This window comes from Pogona vitticeps, chromosome 2 (assembly GCF_051106095.1).
Source record: "Pogona vitticeps strain Pit_001003342236 chromosome 2, PviZW2.1, whole genome shotgun sequence".
Classification (NCBI taxonomy): domain Eukaryota; kingdom Metazoa; phylum Chordata; class Lepidosauria; order Squamata; family Agamidae; genus Pogona; species Pogona vitticeps.
The window spans coordinates 292,600,411-292,621,072 of record NC_135784.1 but is presented as its reverse complement, the minus strand read 5'-3'; the positions used below and the strand labels follow the sequence as shown (position 1 = coordinate 292,621,072).

General features: G+C 43.5%; 1 protein-coding gene across 2 annotated transcripts in view; it reads left to right on the top strand.

Annotated features, from left to right (window-relative positions):
• Positions 1-3,303: 3,303 nt before the first annotated feature.
• EGFLAM (EGF like, fibronectin type III and laminin G domains) overlaps positions 3,304-20,662 on the top strand; it is a 146,581-nt gene continuing 129,222 nt past the window's right edge. For both annotated transcript variants that reach the window (XM_072992825.2, XM_072992824.2), the window contains exon 1: positions 3,304-3,533. In XM_072992825.2, the coding sequence (XP_072848926.2) occupies positions 3,422-3,533 (112 nt within the window). In that variant the 5' untranslated portion in view covers positions 3,304-3,421. The remainder of the gene's footprint in view (positions 3,534-20,662) is intronic.

The window sequence follows — 20,662 nt, the reverse complement described above, 5'->3', positions numbered from 1 at the left end:
TTCTAAACTTGTTATGGTTTGTCTGCATTCTTTTTAAAAATGCAGTGTCCAGAACTGGACACAGTACTCAAGATGAGGCCTAACCAGTGTCAAATAGAATTTTATATTATTTGGTACTGTTGCCAAGGCAGAAAAACACCTGTTTGCAGAAAAACACCTGGTTCTGCCTCCATCCTTTCCACAAGATCATTCATAAATCTTTACAGTCACCTCAAAATATTGCGGCATTCTGGTGCAATAGGCTGATATGTAAAATGCAACAGAAACATTTGTCTTTATAAATATTTGTTGTAATGCCCTCTCTATTTAGTGTGTTGCTGTTACTAAGGTAACGAAAGCTATAACCAATCTAAGTGAAGCTGAAGACTGATGCCAAAGTGGAGTTTCCACTTGACAAGGAGGTACTGTGAGAAATGACTAAAGGAAAAGAACACCTAACTTTCTGAAGGTGGAGTAAAATTGATAAAATTGCAAATAATTTGCTTCACAAAAAGCGGCATCAAAAAATCTTAAGATGAACAAACTGGCAAACTCCACGCTAAAGAAGATTTGAAAGAAGGTCCCTCAGTGGACGTTCAGTTCCATCAGCTATACAAACCCTTCTGTCTTTCAAGCTGAAGTCAACAAGCACAGAACGTCTGCAGAACTTACTACAATCAGCATGTCAAAATTTCTGATATGAACACTAAAAATGCAGTAAGGAAGCCAAAATAATTTCCTTTAAATAGCTTTTGGTGCAGTGAAATGACAACTACTTTCTCTGTAACTGTAGTAAAATCTGATGTTTAGTTGGAGTGATAAAACCCTTCCATCATCCTGCTAGTACAGTGGTGCCTCGACTTACGACCATCCCTACTTATGACCAATTTGACTTACGAACAGCTCCAGTTGCAAAATTTTGCTTCTATTTGCAACTGGAGCTTCCACTTAGGAAGAGAAAAAGGCAGGGGGAAAAAGGCAGGAAATCCAAATTGGTAACTGTAGGTGGCAAAAGAGGCTGCTTCTTTGTAGCTCTTTTGCCCCCACGGTTAGAGTGAGTGTGTGTGTGTGTGTTTGCAGGGAGGCTTGGGACTGCGTTGTTAGGTAAGGTAAGGTGCTGTTTTCTGCTTTTTAAAAACTGTTCTGGATGTTTTTTGCAACATGGTTTTAGGGTGGGTGGGTTATGTTTCCCTGCTGTGATAGGTCTTGGGGGGTTCTTTGTTTTTTGGGTTTCCCCCCTATTTCAGAAGGGTCTTGAGGGGTTTGGTTGCTTTGGGGGTTTTTTGTTCCCCATTTCTGATGGGTCCTGCATGCTTCTCTTGCTTTTTCCTTTGTTTTCTTTGCATTTCTGACCTTGTCCCTCTGTTCTCTGTGCATTTCCAATCTGCTCCATTTATTTTCTGCGCATTTGCAATGGGTCTTGCACACTTTATTGCTTTTCTGTCCCCCCTCCCTTTTCGGCCGGGATTAATTGCGTTTCCAATGAGTCTTGCAGTGATTTTTTCCGGCGATTTTTTTCTTTGGCCGGAACGGATTAATGGGGTTTCAATGCATTCCTATGGGAAATGACGATTCGACTTATGACCATTTTGACTTACGTCCATCTTCTGGAATGGATTATGGTCGTAAGTCGAGGCACCACTGTACTAGAACTAACCTGCCTGTAAGGAAGCAGTAATTCAAATGAAAAAACAGATTGTAAATCTATGCTTCTCTATATACTTTCAATTTGCTACTAAAAGTTTGACAATAGACAAAACTCCACAGCACATCAACATCAAGTCAACGCGGCCAAAGATGATGGGATTTTTAATCTACTACTATCTAGGAGAGTGGTCCCCAACCTTTTCCAAACCACCGGCCGGTTTAGCGTGTGGGCAGGGGAACGTCCATGAGTGGGTGGGCAGGACACCCATGCGTGGGTGGGTGGAAAATCCATGCGTGCATGTGGGGTGTCTGTCCGTGGCCAGGGCGTGTGTGCATATGTGGTAGGTGTGCAGGGGATCTGTCTTTGTCTCGGTCCTTCCAAGCCCATGGCCTGGTACCAGGCCACAGACTTGGGGGGGGGGTTGGGGACCCCAGATCAAGAGGGCCAAATGTTGCCCATGGTATATTAATTACCCATGGAGAATGCTATCTTAGAAATTTAAGGACTGAGAGGAGGAAAAACCTGGGCAGCTTTGTGAGGGATGAGAGAAGCAGAATGGTGGAGTCTAGAGGACAAAAGGTGGACATCTATGGACGGTGTGTGTGTGTGTGTGTGTGTGTATGAGAGAGAGAGAGAGAGAGAGAGAGAGAGCGCAATGTTCCACCTGAAGAACACTACAGGTGCTGCAGACTGCCGACAGCCGTCCCCCCCCCAATGAAACCATCAATGGCTGAAGTCCTAAAGTTGGTAAATGGTTATTTTTATGGTGCTAAAAAGTGTGTGGAACGCCCTTGGGCAGTTCCAAAGGAAGCAACTCACCCCTTTTTTGCTAGAGAATGAAGGGGCTGAGACCTGAGGGGGCACAAAACAGATTTGGGGTCCAACCCCCCCCCCCCTTGAGGATCTAGAAGAATCTTCTATACCTAGATGGCCACAGGCCACCCCTTGTCGTCTAGGCTCTGCTTCTCCTGCCCTCACAAAGCTGCCCAGGTTTCCAGTGCTTACATTTCCAGGAGGGCATTCTCTATGGGCAATTCAGAGAAGATGGGGAACCTGGCCAGGAGGTGGCGGGCTCCATACAGAAGGCCACAGGCGGCCCAACGCCTTGAGCGACTTTTCTATATAGACTCATACACAAACACACACCTACAGGACCGCAGGGAAGGGCGCCCTCGTTTCGTGCGCTTCGGGGTGGCAGTTGCGCGCGGCGGCCGCCTGTCCCTCTACCAAGGCGCAAGTCTACTCCGCAGGGGAGCGTCGGTGGATCGTCCTGTTGTGGGGGCGAGGGCGTCCCATGAGGATCCTTCCTCCCCGATCCAGTCCCTCCCGCCCGAAAATCGGGGTGGGGTGGGGGTGTCGACACCGGAGAGGCGCCTCCTCGCCCGTGCCTTTTAGAGTCATCGCGCGTCGGGCGTTGCGAGGGCTTAGTCTACCTAATCTCGTCAAAGGGCAGGCCTCCGCCCTGTGTGTGTGTGTGTGTGTGTGTGTCCGTGTGCGCGCGCGCGTGTGTGCAAACCCTTCTGCCTGCTTTGTGCCGGTCAGACTTTCGTCCCGTCTGGCTTCCGCGGAACCCCCCCCCCCCCCCACGCCTCGTCGCGCCGCCCCGACCAGCGCAAAAACTCCTCCCCGATGCCCATAATCTCTTCGGAGTTCCTTTTTTGGAGTGCCGTCCCCTCGGGTGGCAAATCAAGCCTGCCAACCCCCGCGCTCCGCAACTTGCTCCAAACTTCGGAGCCGTTTCTTCTCCTTTGGCTGCGATCGGAAGCCGGCTCGCCCCGATCGGGACCTTAAAGCATGGATCCGCGCGCCCGATCCTGCTGCGGCTTCTGCCGCCTGGCTTGGCTCCTGCTGCTGTGCTCCGTGGGGCGCTCGGCAGCTCACCGGAGAAACATCCCGCGGAGGCAAGGTAAGGGGGCGAGGAGGGGGAGGAGGAGGGAGTCGTGATCTGTCATCCCCAGAGCCACGCTTTCTGTCCCGGGTTTGGAAACATCAACAAGTGCCCGAGAACACAGGAGGAATTGCAAGCAAGCAGCGCTATCATGCTCTGCCTGATTTTTTTTTTTTGGGGGGGGGAATGCTTTGGTGGAGTGGGTAGACAAAATTAAACAATCGCGATTTTAAAAAAAATGAAGACATGTTGCTTTCTTCAGGTGTTGCGCACTTACACAAACATCCACACATGCACGAAACAGAGACGTGGTTGAATCCATTTCCCTTGCAAGTCCCCTTCCACGATCCCCCCCCCCGGGCAGTGAGCCTCAGCCGTGCGTGTGTGTGTGTTGGCGGGGGTACAAAATCCAGTGTTTGTGTTTCATCTTAGCTTCCCCCCACGACGAAGTACTGTACTGTCGAGAGTTCAGACGGATTCCATGTGATCTCAATTACTGAGGACTAGGAAAAAGCAAGGGGCGGGGGGGGGGGAGTGAAACTCAGACAGCCCTGCCTCTAAAACAGCCCTTTATTTAATCCACATTGTCAAAATAGCTGCTCATTTCCTGTCGTCAGAAGAACAATCGGATGAGCCTTGTTCACCCATCCTCCTCAGCAATTCTGGCCTCGCCAACTCCAGTTTTTAACAGGCATAAAACAAATTAAAAGGGAGACAGGACAAATTACAGGAAGGAACATTTTGAGTTTTTTTTAGATGGTCTCATACCAGCGGTTGTCCCTAAATTCATCACTGGCTCCCATCCTGAGAAGATGAACTATAGTATATTATATTATTAAAGACAAGAATGTGTCTAATATTTAATAATATTATTAAAAGACAAAGACAATAAAGACAAGTCTTATGGTATTAATGATCCTATGTGAACATTGGGAAAATACTGCCAGTTGAGAGTTTAAGCTGAGGGAAATCAGTCTGCCTTCAGATAGGTTATACTTTGCTATCCATCAGCCTCTCTCTTGTTTCTATCAAAATTTGCTTTTTTAAAATCCTTACTGAGCTGTCTTGAGTCTGCATAGCAGGACAGAGGAAGCACAGAAATGAAATAAAATGCTGTAAATAAATTCAGGCTAATTCTAAAATGCTGGGAAGGAGAAAAGATGTACAGTATTAACTTTCTCTTTCCCTGTACCCACAAATTGACTCCCCCCCCCCATTGCATCTCTATGTTAACAAAAGTTGAATCTGTTGAACTTTTGCTTGGCCCCAGTTCTTAAAGATACAGAAATGGAAAGCAACTATTAGTGATGAAAAGTGGCAACCCAAAAATGTAAATAATGGGTGATCACCCAACATCCCATTTACTCCATGAAATATTTTTCAAAGTATTAAGGGTGACTGTTGCCTTGGGCAAGCTGCATAGTCCTAGGGTGCTCCCAGAAGAAGGGAATCACAAATCATTTCTGAGTATTCTCTACCTAGAAAAGCATGGAAAGAGTCGCCATAAGTCAGAATCAACTTGACAACACACAATTATTATTACTCTTAGAGTTGTTTTGCAGTGAGTGAATTGCAATCTCTCCCATCTTTTGTTACTTGTTGATATTCGCACCTTATGGCTGATATATAGTTTATTGGTTTATGGTACTCCACTTGAAAAGGGACGTGGTGGCGCTGTGGGCTAAACCGCAGAAGCCTGTGCTGCAGGGTCTGAAGACCAAGCAGTCGTAAGATCGAATCCACGCGACGGAGTGAGCGCCCGTCGCCTGTCCCAGCTCCCGCCAACCTAGCGGTTCGAAAGCATGCAAATGCGAGTAGATAAATAGGTACCATCTCGGTGGGAAGGTAAACAGCGTTCCGTGTCTAAATCACACTGGCCATGTGACCATGGAAAGATTGTCTTCGGACAAAACGCTGGCTCTATGGCTTGAAGAGCGGGATGAGCGCCGCCCCCTAAAGTCGGACACAACTGGACAAAAATTCTCAAGGGGAACCTTTACCTTTTACCTTTACTCCACTTGAAAACAGATATTTCCTCCTGCCCTCCTGTTAAAGGCAAGGTCATTAGGCAACTTCTTCTAATACATGTTTGCATACTGAACGGTCTCTGTGCAATGTGATCTCTTGAGAGAGATGAGACTTATTCTGTTTCATTCATTTGAAATGTGATGCAAGAAGGTGGGTAGACTCCCTGTCATCTAATTGTATCAACCCTCTGTGTGCTGATTGTGTAGGGCCCTTCTTCTTGTGCCCGTGGACTTAACCAATCACTGTGCTGCTTTCTTCAGATGCTAATCGGAAACGCTGATTAGGCAAATAATATACAAATATTAATGGACCATCAGCACAGCTTTAGAAACATGGATGGCTTTAGTCAGAAGGAAGCTGGCCCGTCTACAGTTTTCCTTCTTTGGGGAGGAAGTGCTATAGGAAATGCTTTGTTCATGGAACGGCCTGCGTTCAACACCTAAGATCTTCATGCTGAGAAAGACTGAATTGCTGGAGAAGACCTTCCAAAGAGCTCTGAGCTAAATGTAACTTGGCATCATCTAACTTGGCAAAATTGCAGCCTCGTTTGTAAGGAGTCTTGAATCATACATAAAAGTGGTTTGCAGATTTGTGTTTTCGGATTGTGATTATTGCCAAAACATGACTCCACCTGACTTTCACTCCAGCCAAAGAGAGTAGCCAGTATTCACAGACAGTAGCCCAACAAGATTTGACAGCCACAAATTCCCTTCTTCAGGTGTGTGATCTGTACAGAGTATTCCACTTGTGGAATGGAATTCTATAGTTTTCAGTGTAATTTGTTCCATAGCACCCATTGTTGCCCACTCTGCTGAAGACCTCCAAGAACTCATAAATCTTTTTAGCAAGGCCTGCCAAGACTTTGGACTAACTATCAGTCTGAAGAAAACACAAGTCATGTGCCAGGGCGTGGACTCACCTCCCTCTATTACTATCTCCATGCAAGAACTGGAGGTTGTTCATGAATTTGTGTACCTTGGCTCAATGATCTCTGACACACTCTCCCTAGATGTCGAGCTGGATAAACGCATTGGGAAAGCAGCTACCATGTTCTCTAGACTCACAAAGAGAGTATGGCTTAATAAGAAGTTGGCATACACCAAAATCCAGGTCTATAAAGCCTGTGTCCTGAGCACACTCCTATACTGCAGCGAGTCTTGGACCCTTTGTGCCCGGCAGGAGAGGAAGCTGAACACCTTCCATATGCGTTGTCTCCGACGCATTTTTGGTATCACCTGGCAGGACAAAGTTCCAAATAGAGTAGTCCTAGAACGAGCTGGAATTTTCAGCATGTATTCAATATTGAAACAGCGACGTCTACGTTTGCTTGGGCACGTCATGAGAATGGCTGATGGTCGAATTCCAAAAGATCTCCTGTATGGAGAAAGTGCAGGGAAGCCACCCCCGAGGGAGACCACAGCTGCGTTACAAGGACATCTGCAAGCGGGATCTGAAGGCCTTAGGAATGGACCTCAACAGATGGGAAACCTTGACGTCTGAGTGTTCAGCCTGGAGGCAGGCAGTGCATCATGGCCTCTCCCAATTTGAAGAGACACTTGTACAGCAGACCGAGGCAAAGAGGCAGTCCCGAAACAAACAAAACCAGTGAGCTGGACAGGGGACAGATTGTATTTGTCTTCAATGTGGAAGAGATTGTCACTCTCAAATTGGCCTTCTCAGCCACACAAGACACTGTTCCAAGACCTCCATACAGAGCACAATACCATCGTCTCTGGAGACTGAAGGATGCCTACAGTGTTCCATAGCACACCTTTCGTTATAGTCATGAACTGTTTGTTGATGAGGTATAGCTTATTGCTTTTCCTTCAGTGTCTTTCTCACAATACACTTTCTCCCCTTGTCTTTATCAACAATATTTAAAATATTTGAAAACAACTTTAGATCCTTGTACTCAATTGTTAAGAGAAAAGACTAGCACAACTGAAGAAGCCCCTCTGCACATTCTTTTAGGGTGGTACACTTAACACAAACCAAAAGCAAAGAAGGAGACCCCCCTCTGGAGAAAGGTCGTGTCTCATTTCTTTCCATGCATAATGTCCCAGGTTAAAGCCCAGGTCTTTCCACACGGGGTGAGTAATTTCCAAGGGGAAGAGCTATAGGGAAGTAGCATGGCCAGAGAGGCTAAGTTGCATGTGTATTTTTTTAAAACATGTTTTGTATTTGCTACTGCTATGGGACTTTGTTAACTTAAAAATGGATTTCACTTTAAAATAGTTTTTTTTTAAAAAACCTGAAAAAGCTGTTTAGTGAACAAGTTTTGAAAAAAAGAAACAAAAGCAAAGTGTGCTGCTTCTATGCCTCCCCATGCTGCTTAAAAAGACTCTCTGGGTAGTTTAAAATTTAATGATGCAAACTACACATTGCTTCCCCCTCCCTTGCAAGCTGGGTACTTAATTTACTGACCTTGGAAGGATGGAAGGTGAAATCAACATTGAACCAGCTACTTGAGTCTGTTGGGATCAAACTCATGAGCAGAGTCTTGACTGCAGTACTGCAGTTTAACCGCTGTGCCATGAGGCTCCAAAATAGACTTCTGGTGGGCATAGGGCAGAGGAACCTTGGGTCCTCAGATGTTCTTGGACTAAAACTCCCAAGAAGCCTTTGCCACTCGCTGTGTTGGCCAGGAATTCTGAGAGTTGCCGTCTAACAACATCTGGGAACCCAAGGTTGGGAAACATTGATACATAGGGGGATCCCAGGGATGCTTCATCCCCTCAAAATGTGACAAAATGGCTCCCATTCTCCCAGAAGGTGCAGTGGAACTTTCTGAGCAAAAATGGGGGGCCCAGGGGTATTGGCAGCTGAAGAAATGCCATGGGTCTGTGAGCTAGCTGCATGTTGTCATAACTGAAGTCATAACTGAAGGGAAAGACATCTGTTTGAGAAACTGGAGACCTGGTGCCAGAAATAATAAACAGTAGTGGAGAGATAAACCAGTAGTACCATATGTCATCTCCATAATCCGATGGCTTCTTGTCTGCCCTTACACTAAAAAATAGGAACATTTTAAGAATCTAGTCCAAAAATCTAATTTTATTATAACTTTCCCTGAGAACATGTTTAGGCTCAGCCTAGGAGATATCACGAATTCCAGATATACACAGTTCACGTGTGGTTGCACAGCAAAGGAAATTTATGGACCATATAATCAGAAGCGCTGTCCCATATTGTGGCTTTGCCTAACTTGATGGTTTTAAACACAAAGTTTCACTTGCATTGAGTTATATTAAGTTTTTATTTTTACATTAAACCATTTCCTTTTTTGTTGACATTGTTTCAACTTTGAAGCCATTCATAGTCCAGAAAAAGGCTGTTTCCAGTTTTGCTCTCAAAAGCTCTTTGTCACAGATTTTGTTTCTTTTTTAGTGTCCGATGGAGTGGTAGTGGCAAATTTAAGGGGGAGGGAACTTCAGGAGAACATTTAAGCCACCCTGATACATTTGCAGCAGTTCTGATCAGAATTTGGTTGGCCTGTGCTTATATCAAAGGAAAATAGGACATGAAGCTCAGCTCCACACTGAATATCTAATATAATGGTTCAAACTGGGTAGCATGCATGTCCTCTGTTTTATATAGCCTATGATGGCATGAGCTCTGGTGATTGCAGGATTGAGCCCTGGAGCAGCTGACATGTTAACACAATGAGGATTTTCATGTCTATGAATGGTAGCAGACAGATGGAGTTCCATTAAAGGGCTTTTCATTGGAATGGCATTTTAGTAAACATTGTGGGGGCTCTTGAAAAGGGACACTTAAAAATACATAAAAGCCCCTCAGAAACTCATAGGAGACTGACCTGGAGCAGAAGCCGTTCTGACGTCAGTGAGACTTTTTTGCATAGGCATCAAGGGCAGATTTTGGTCCTTGATGTCAGAATATGTGAAGGCCAGATTGAAATGATCTTTGCACTCTGTGTATCTCCCCCATCCCCAGGAATGAATAGATGTAGAGATAAATGGATACTCCAAAATGATATCTGAGAAGCCTCACTGTGTTCGGTCACTCTGCCAGAGACACACAGCTCTCGTTGCAAGCTGAACTGAAAGGAATGGGAATTACATTAAAGGAACATTGAGCTTCTTTCTTTCTTTATCTTTTACAGTAATTATGAATTCATCCTCACATTTGAATATTGCACAACATAGCGGTGACACAGTTGACATTTTTTTGCTTTTCACAATCAGGCCCTCTAAACATGGCAAAAGTGTTTGGACCTACTATCTCCCTCCCACAATAAAAACATGTATTTCTAGCCTCTGAGAATATACTTTACGTATCTGAGGCAGAACGCTCCAGTACAAAAACAATGATCTCGTAAGAAATCCAATTGCCTTTTAAGTGGTCATAAATTTTATAAGTTATAAAATTTGGGTATGTTATAAAATTTGGAATGATAATAATATAATCATCATCTTAGAATTGCAGAGCTGGAATGGACCTGATGGATCATCAAGTCCAGCCTCTGCCAAGGAGGCACAGTGGGGAATTGAACACCCAACCAGATACCTAAATCACTGAGCTATCTAGCAGGCCTTAGAGCAACATAACTATTTTGTCCCCATCAAATTAATTTAACAACAGTAGATTTTTGAGGTTTTGCTGCTCCAAGTCTGCAGCTTTATATTAGTAACCCTAGGCTCTGTGAATTGAGCCCGAATTGTTCACGGATCAATCGGCATGACTGATTAGGTCATTGATTAATTGCAGGTAAAAATAATGGCGATTCTGTTGGGAGACACATCTCCTTTCCAGATAACTAAATACACTTGTCACTGCTGTAAATATTCCATTAATAACTTCCCCTTCACAGTATGTGTTTAAAACAGTTTTGCACATAAAAAATATCTTATCTTGAGAGGATCTTTGATAAGTCTGATTTGCACAGAAATACTGTAGAAGTGAAAAAAGAAAGATAACCAATCAAACTGCAACAGCTTATTGTGATGCACCCATGTGATGGATCAGGAGGGAATAAAACACAGCACACACGTGAGCTGGTTTCGGCCTCTGTAAAGCTTTACTTAGAGTGAGGCATTGACTGAAATTTAGAGGGCACAAAATGCTGCTGAAAAAGTGTGAATCTTGCACTTCCAGCCTCATATATAGCATCCAGCCATTCCTCATTAGGAAGAAGGAAACACAGATTCACTGTGAAACCAATCTGGTCACTTGGACATTGCCCAGGTGTTCCTTCCCATTTCTCTGTTCTCTCCTCACACATGTCAACCTGTTCTACTCCAGCTTTGAAATACAGTGGGGTCTCTACTTAAGAACGTCCCTACTTAAGAACAATCCAACTTAAGAACAGCTCCATTTGCTAAATTTTGCTTCTACTTGAGAACAGAAATCCAAGATAAGAACAGGAAAAAAACCTTTCCTGCTCTTTTTTTTAACCTTAGGTCATCTTAGGTTAAAAAAAAATTCTCCCCCTAGTGGTAGAGTACGTATTAACCAGGTTTGCATTAGTTCCTATGGGAACTAATGCTTCAATGTACGAACGCACCTCTACATAACAAAAAAACAGCCAGAACGGATTAATTGGTTTTCAGTCCATTCCTATGGGAAATTTTGCTTCAATTTAAGAATGTTTCAACTTAAGAACACCATTCCAAAACGGATTAAGTTCTTAAGTAGAGGTTCCACTGTAGTTTCTATGGACGGAAAAGAGCAGATACGGATTAAATGGTTTTCAATGCATTCCTATGGGAAATGCAGATTCAACATAAGAACTTTTCAACTTGAGAACCACCTTCCAATACGGATTAAGTTCTTAAGTAGAGACCCCACTGTATGGTAGTGAAGCCCTGGATTAGCCCAAAACTAGTAGTCAACACCACTGGTCTTGTGGTTCTCCAGTTTGAACAAATGCTGCATGTGAACTTTCTACAGGAAAGAGTTCCTTCTCCCGCTTCATACGTTATGTTTTTACATAGATATATAACTGTTTTATAACTACATTCATTTGTGCGCGTGTGACTTAACCAATGACATATTTGCCAGCAGGGAGCTGTGCTTGACTGTGGCTTGCTGTGCTTCGTGTATAGTTGTTGGGAAACTCTTGTCCTAAAGAATCAGAATTATATGCCATCAATTCCAGTTAATGGCAACACTTCATAGAGTTTCCTAGATACATAGCAATTGTAAATGGTTTAACAGATCTTTCTTTTGAGGGTGCTCAGGGACTGAGCTGGCCTGAGGCCATGCAGAATGACTTTTCTTCAGGAGGGCACAGTGAAGAGTTGAACTCCCATCTTCTGGATCCACAACCAAGTGTTCCAACTCTGTAAGATACCCAGTTGGCAATGCTGTAAATCAGTGGTTCCCAACCTTGGGTAATGCCAAGTGTCCTTGGACTGTAATTCCCAGAAACCCTGGCAGCACAGTTAGTGGCGAAGGCTTCTGGGAATTACAGTACAATAACATCCAGGTTATCCAAGGTTGGGAACCACTGATCTAAATAATAGCCTGGCTCAAATGTGGCGCTGTGGGCTAAACTGCAGAAGCCTGTGCTGCAGGGTCAGAAGACCAAGCAGTCGTAAGATCGAATCCACGCGACGGAGTGAGCTCCCATTGCTTGTCCCAGCTCCCGCCAACCTAGCGGTTCAAAAGCATGCAAAATGCAAGTAGATAAATAGGGACCACCTCGGTGGGAAGGTAACAGCGTTCCGTGTCTAAGTCGCACTGGCCATATGACCACGGAAGATTGTCTTCGGGCAAACGCTGGCTCTATGGCGTGGAAACGGGGATGAGGACCGCCCCCTAGAGTCGAACACGACTGGACAAAAATTGTCAAGGGGAACCTTTACCTTTACCTCAAATGTAACAGATCACCATATTTTCTCACTGACAGAATGAACCAGGGCAATCTTTGAGTTCGCCCCTCTTTCAAAGGCTATAAAATGACATCAGAAGGACTTTCTATTTTCTCTCCTATGGCTATTATCTGATGCCTTGTTCTTCAGCTTCCTGTGTTTGTTAGCCTTTGGTGAAAGAGTTTTTTCAGACAAACCATTGATCTGATCCCAGGAACAATTCCTACCACATTAGGTACAATTTCAAAGTGCAGCGCTTCAGCCCAGTCGAACCTCATTGACATGAGGCTTTGTTAAAATCCCAGGAAATGAAAAAGAAAAGAAGTCTCATGCCCTTGGTGTAAAATCCAAAATCAAGAGTGGATTGCAGTTTCAGCATCTGTGTTTTCGTACTGTTCCAAGATGGAAGCTCCAAACATGGTCCATCAGCTTGAGATATAAAGTTTTACCCGAGGCGGTGTAGGATGAATTGACTTTTCCCATCTTTGTAGACAAAGAGTTGTCAGTCACCTAGTGCATTCTCTGGTCCCTGGTGTGGAAGCATTCATATTCTGTTTGACTGGGAGTGGAGGCACACAGAATCTTAGTAATCCTCACATCAGAGTTCTTCTCAGGTGGTGTCCTGGCTCATGCTTTGCCTGTTGTAATAAGAATATCTGCAGCTTGTTCTCTCGTCCTTCCCTTCCCACAGTCTGCAGAATTGCTAAGCCCAAAACTCAGAGCAGTTACTGTCAATTCTAATTCAGACAAGTAGGATCACGGTGTAGAGGAAGAGGTGTGTAGGTTGGCAGCTGTACTTCACTGGGTACCTTTCTTAGCCATAAACTGTCTTACCTACTAGATCTAATCCCCTCTACGCTTAATTTTGCTTCTTTGTTCTGTAACAAAACTTATTTTCAAAGGTCATTTCCCCCCTATCTTTGAATGAATAAAAATGGCCAAACTATAGAGTTTAAAAGGACAAAAAAAAGCTCATTCATATCTTTGGACATTTGCTGTTGTGCCTGTGACACCATTGGAGACATAATGCTTAAGCACAGGCTGAGCTTAAAGCTTTTATGGGACAGATGGCTAATTTTACGGGCTTGACCTCAAGGATGTAGCTCTGTGATCCCTGGTTAGCTCAATAGCTGCAAATGAGTACTCTGATAATTGAGATGGACAGTGTTTGTGAGTTAAATTACCATCAGTTGTGTCTTGAAGCAGGAAGGTAAAAGAACAGGTAAGAAAGTATAAAACAGAATGGTTCCTTTAGAAAACTATCACTTGTACTTATTTATTTCATGAGCAATTCCCATTCCTGAATGGTAAGCGTGCTTTTAATGAAGTTCACAAGTTAGAGCCTTGGTATCTCCTGCTTATAAAGGATCAGGTAGCAGGTGGTGGGGCTGCCCCCAAAGTAGACAGTTCTGAGCTAAGATGGACAACAAGTGTGATACGGTAAAAAGGAATTTCTTACCTATTTTGGGGTGGTCGTTGAGTGCAACTTTAAAAGAAAAGGCCATGGTTGGATCACGAGGCACATGCATGGCTGAAGATTTGTATGTAAAAGATCTCTCCACAGTCTCTATTTGTGGGCTTCCATCACAATTCTACAGAGGGAGGAGAAATGGATTCACCTGGATTTTTTGCAGCTTGTTCTTAGCAGGAGTAGCTGTAGCACCTATGGCCACCATTTAGTGTTTTTTGGCATGCTGAGTCTATCATCATTCTGAGACCATTGTGTTTATGTGTCTGTGAGGAATGGCGGTGGTCACCAGGGTGTACGTCAGGGGTTCCCAAACTGTGCCCCATGGCTCTAGGGGGCACTGTGAATCTCAGGCAGTGGTGCCATGCGAAAAGGAATAGAACATAGAGCTATGAAGGCTATAGAGGAGCTATTCATAGTTCTATGATCAATTCCTCTATTGCTTTCATAGCTCTATGAACAATTCCTCTACCACTTTCATAGCTCTTTGTCTAAAAGGCACATGAAGTGGAGGCTGTGTGGCTGCCTCTCCTGTCCCCTTTTTTGGTGTTTCTTTGTTGTGTCACCTCCCACCTTCTCAACTGCCCTAAGGAACCCATCTGGATTGTTATCTGGGGGAGGGGAGGGGATAAATCATCCTTGTAGAGTTCTGAACAGCTCCTGACACAAGGACATTGACACAACACCAGCTCTTGATTCTATAAGTTCTGAAAATGGAACAGTGTGTGGGAGTAGTTCATTTTGAATCGATTGCAGCACAGGGGTCATTAACGTGAAATCCAGAATATCCTCTGGTTCTTCCATGGGAGTAGTTGTTACCTTCATAATAATAAGGCCGGGAGTGCTATGCCAGAGTTCCTCCTAATGAAACCTTGGGGGTCTATGCATCAAATTCTTAAAGGCAACGAAAGGGGCTGAAGAGTTCAATCTACTCAATCACTTGAAGAGTTATTGCCAAATTAAGTTGGAAACAGTGGCAACACCCCTCCATGTCAGCAAAGCTCTCTTATTTTTCCTCTCCTCCCCTTCTTCCTTCGGGAAGTTGCTGACAGAAGGCAGTGAGTCCTCTGCGATGCCCACGCTCCTTTCCCCCTTTCTATGGTACCCAGTAGAAGTGCTTGCCGGGTAGCCTCGGTGGTTTCCTGCATCAGGACTTGGAAGGAGGTGGCCCTTGGAGAAGGGAGGGAGGGGGAGAGGAAATGGGATGGCTGATGGACGGGGGTCAAGGTCCTGCTCCTGATGGGAGACAGTGCCCGATGGCCCCTCTGACCAAGGGGAGCCATGGCCAGTGGTCAGCAAATGAAGGGAGCCATGATGCCAAAATGTTTGGGAACCGCTGGTATATGTGAAAGAAGAGAAAAATCTTCAGAAATCATATCGGAAGCATGTTTTCTGAGAGAGGTCTTGGCTCAGCTCTTCAAGGTGCCATGATTCTTTTGTTTTGTTATATATTCCTATGTGTGCCATAGGCTTAAGGGTGGAACATAATTAACTATCCCTACCCCTACCCCTGACCCTAATTCAGTGTGTGGTGGTTAGAATATTGAACTAAGACTTAGGAAAGTCTTAGTTAGGTCAGTCACTTTCAGCCTAACCTAGCTCATCTGTTTGATTCTTTTGCGATATTTGTATACTTAATGTTTTTAGCTTTTAAATATTGATTTCTCCTGTTGTAAGCCGTCTTGGGTCATCATTTTAAAACTGCAGAGCTGAAAGGGACCTTCTGGATCATTGAGTAAAGCCTCTGTCAAGGAGGCACAGTGTGGAATTGAACTCCTAACCTCAGGAATGAGAATCAAAAACTTGTTCAAAATGATTGACTGACTAAAGAAAGCATGGACAGAGTTCCTACTCCAGTCCTCTGAAGATGCCGGCCACAGAGACTGTCAGGAAGAACAACCTTCAGAACATGGCCAAAGATCCCGAAAAACCCACAACAACCAAATGAAAATCTCTTCATATATGACAAGTGGCAGTCCTTTTCTCCACAGCAATCCTTTTGTTAATTGTCCTTCCTCCCCTACTTTTTGACCATTGAGATCATGCCTCAGGTAGAGAGTGGATCTACCCATGTCTCTTGGCCTTCTCATTTTCTAGTAATCTCAGTGTGGCCTCCGAGAGGAGGCAATAAAGACTATTCCCAAAGAATTTTGCAGGGAGATAAAAATCTGGACCTGGTGGGTCTTGTTTCTCAAACTAGGGAACATCTTGAGAAGCAGAGCATGAACATTTCTGGAATCAAGGCAATTCCTAGTAAAACCAAAATAAAAATACAAAAACATTGCGGCACCTCAAAGACTGTTATATTTTAATATAAGCTTTCGTTGAACTTTACCCACATAGGGCGGCATCCTGGAATTGTGCAGCTTGCCCCAGGGCCACACAGGCTGATTTTTTTCTGAGATGCACAGTATGGAATTTAACTGCTAATCTCTGGCTCCATAGTCAGATGTCTCCATAGTCACTGAGCTATCCAAGCAGCTTGTGTTTCATTAGTGGGCAATAACACCTGTAGTGCAGCACCAAAGATATGAAGCATGGACCTGGATGCCTCAGAGATGAACCACAAGTTCTGTTGAGTTGATGATTTAAAGCAGGGGTCTCCAACCTTCTGGGACATGGGGGGCACATTAGAATGCTCAATGCCCAAAGAGATCCATGACTTAAATCAAAATGTAGCAGAATTATTAACCTACTGATTTAGAATAAATGTAAACACCCAGAAGCCAATGAAGAAATGTTGAATGCAATCCATTTTGGAACAATATTTCCAAATTTGCAGTCATTTTGGAACAATATTTTACTGTGGAATCCTTTCATCTAGCTACACATGCTTACCTAGTGAGTGTGATTTTTGTCCATGTTTTATATTAGCCAAGGCATTAATGTCCATGTCAAGGTTTGTAACAGGCACCTTTGAAATGTCATCTGTAAGTCTTGGCCTACACTTGAGTTTTACAATTTTCATCTTGGAAAAAGTTTGTTCACAGATATATATATATGGTGTCAAAGACTGTGAACATGCCTACAGCAAATTTCTGTAGGCTGATAAATATATCAGGTAGACCAGAATAGAAATCTAACAGACTATTTTCTTTGTAAACGTCTCTGAGATGATCACTGTCTTGCAAATCAATTAGTTCAAGCTGAAAAAAGTTACTTGAATCTTCTGGTGCTACTTCAAATAGATTCTGAAACATTGTTATTTCCTTTCCAGTGAGCCTGTTCTGGAATTATACCTGCGATAGGTTCAGTGCTTTGATGTGTCTTTCAACATTGAATTGTAAATTCCCATAGTTCATTGCAGCACGAGAAGTTTGAAAACTTACTTTCACTCACATACATAACAGAGATGTTTAGTTTTGCTTCAAAAGCTTTCAGTTCAGAATGCACGTCACACACAACTTTCCTTTTCCCTGTAACTTTAGATTCAGTTGTGTTCAGATGCTTTGTAATATCAGTTGAGAAAGGCATATCAAAGATCCATCCAGGGTCAGAAAGCACTTCTTGACTTTTTGCTTTCTCCTTGAGAAAGATGTCAGCTTCATGACAAAGACTGAAAAAAACGTTTGAGGACTTTGGCTCTCCTAAGTCATCTGACTTCTGTATGGTATAATACAACTCCATATTCTACATCTTTCTCTGAGAGAAAAAATTCAAACTGATGATGAGTAAGGTCATGATGCCTCATGTAACTAATGCTGGATAGAACACTACACATCACATTTTCCCCCTGAAGAGTCTTACTACACAAGGCTTGCTGATGGATGATGCAGTGAAATTATATGGGAAGCGTATTGTTTAATTGAAATATTTCTTCATTGAGTCTTGCAACTACACCAGTTTTATTTCCCACCATATTTCTTGTATCATCAGTTGTGACGCTTCCCAATTTATCCCAACTGAAACCAAGATTTTCTACTGAATGATACACCTTCAAGAATATGTTTTCTGCAGTTGTAATGCCTTTCAGACTCCGTAGTGCACACAGTTCTTCTGTAATTCTGAAGCTGGAATCTGTTCCCCTGATAAATATTAGTAATCTAGCAGTTAGTAGTTCTAGATACCTATAATGTCATTGCTCTTGTCTAATGCCAAAAAACAACAAACAAACAAAACTTTTCACTTGACAATCTGCAGCTCTTCTCCTAGTTCTTCAACATAAATTGACACAACTAAAACAAGATACATTAGCAGGGCACATTTCATACATAACTTTAACCATGTACTTTTTAACTAATTTATCATCAGCGAATGGCCTACCACTCTCATCAATACATTTAAAAACATGATAGCTGGCCTTCACAGTCAACAGGTTCTCCTCAGCGTGCTTTCTAAAACTATTTTGCTGCAAAAACATTGATTTTTACAGATAATTTATCATGTTTATTGTGACCTCACTTGATATATTGAGTAGCACTTGTGACAGGATCCAAAGTGCCTTTTAATATTGTACTCCTTTCAAGACATATCAGGCAAACTGCTTTATCCTTGTTTACAACAAGGAAGTACTCAATAGTCCATTTGTCGTTAAAGACACAGTGCTCATCTGCAATTTTCCGTTTCTTTGAAACAGCACTTTCTTTTGCAGCCATCTTCTTACAGAAATTTTAGGAGAGCAGTAGTTGCAGAGTTTAAGTCTCATCCTTGAATAAATAAAAATATGAGAACTCTTCCTTTTCTCATCAGATTCACACCATTCTGGCTGCAGTCAGGTGGGGTTTTTATTTTGACCGTGGTGAAGAATAGACCCCTGTATTACAGTTCTCAGGAATATTGGGCCATATGCACAAGCTGGGGTGAATTTTTAAAAATGGATTATGAATCTGACCCACCAGATAGCAAAGTTGCAGTCCTATGTACACTGAACACAGTGGGATTTATTTCTTAATGGACATGCTGCCTTGAATCTATACACACTAATTCTGAAGGACAAAGGGTTAGTGCGCTGTCCTCAGTGGAAGATAGACAGGAGGAGACATCTGGATGTGTAGAGGGAGAACTCATAAAGATAGAGGAAGAGGAGTTTAAGGGAGAGAAGGCGATAGAAATATTCTTGGTGGAAGATAAGGAGGGAGACAAAGGAGAGGAGCAAGATCTGATATTATGGGAGGAGGTTATAAAAGGGGAGGAAGAAGTGCGGGAATTTCGAATTGAAGTGGGCGAGAAAGAAGAGAGCAGGAGAGACAGCATGGTGCGAACAGACAGTGGACGAACAAGATAACAAGGTCTGTGACCTGCTGAGAGAGTTTCCAAACCTTAAGATGGGAGGAGGATTGCTACCAGACCCCTCTTCCCCCAGGGTTGAAGGGAGGGTTATGAAACCACTAAAATGGACAGTTGTGGTTTACCCCCACAACCAAAGTGGAGGGAAGAAGGTGATCCATCCTGGTCCCACATGCAACACCCCACCCTTGGAGGGGGATTGGGCGAGGCATCCATGCTGGGGGACGGTGTGTGCAGTGAGGAGTACCCTGATGCGGCAGATGACTGACCGCGAGCGCTTTGGTCCTGCCCCGATGTAAGGGGAGGAGTATTTATGTCAGAACCAAAGATATAGAGTTATGCACCGATTTCTGGAGTTAAGCAGTTTTGATCCGTTTAATATTGTTAATCAAGAAGCAGATGAGAATAAAGCTAAGTTTGTTGAACAGTTCAAATCGCCTCTGTCTCTCATTCCCGCCAAAATGAAGGAACCGTTACCAATTTCAGAAGAACCCAATCACACTAATGCTTTAAAAAATGAAGGTCCTCCAAAAGAAAGCAAGTAGAGAGAAAAAGTGAATGAAAGAGCAGTCTCCCGCCTGGAACAGTGCATATGCCATTACATTGGCTTCAAATTATATGCAGGATGCACATAGGCATTGCTACCTGCCAGCCAAGCCTCAATCATGAGAAGCAAAATGGCAGCCAGGGGAAAGGGAACTTGGCAGGAGGAAGATGTGGAAGGGGAATCCCATAAGCCTCCTTGCTAAGAGAATACTCTTTCCCTCTCAACCCAAGGGGCTGCTCGCCAGCTCCTGTAGTAACCGATGCATGAGAAGATGCAGTCACAGATAATGATGATAGATCTGCAAGGAGTTTTTAAAATGTTGCTGAACACTTATATCAAGTGGTTGCAAATATTGTGTCTCTTATTTTTTTCACTGTATATAGTGGTGCCTCGCAAGATGGGCGTTCCGTTTAACGACGAATCCGCATTACAAGGTTTTTGCGATTGCAAAAGCGATTGCAAAATGACATTTTGAATGGGGGAATTTCGCTGCGCGATGATTGGTTCCCTGTTTCGGGAACCGATTTTCGCTTCCCAACGATCAAAACAGCTGATTGTCGGGTTTTCAAAATGGCCGCCGGGTGCTCAAAATGGTTCCCCGCTGTGTTTAGGAGCCATTTTTCGCTGCACAGGCACCCGAAAATGACCGCCCCTATGGAGGATCTTCGCTGGACGTTGAGTTCTTAGCCGATTGAAACGCATTAACCAGGTTTTAATACGTTTCAATGGCTTTTTAATTTTTGCTTTATGACGTTTTCGTTCTACAGCGATTTTGCTGGAACGAATTAATGTCATAATGCGAGGCGCCACTGTATACCAGAGAATAGAGTCTGCCATTTTTAATGTACTACCACAATGTCTTCCAGACTTCAAGAGGTGGTGATGTTCTTTAAAGAGAATTACTCCTCAGTGTACTCTGTGTATAGTGCACTATATGTTTATTGACATTAAATTTCACCACTTACCCGCTTTCCCTTATTGGTATTTAATTTGTTGTTCATTGGCAGCCAGGAGAATATGTTTACCTATTTCCAATGAAGTACTT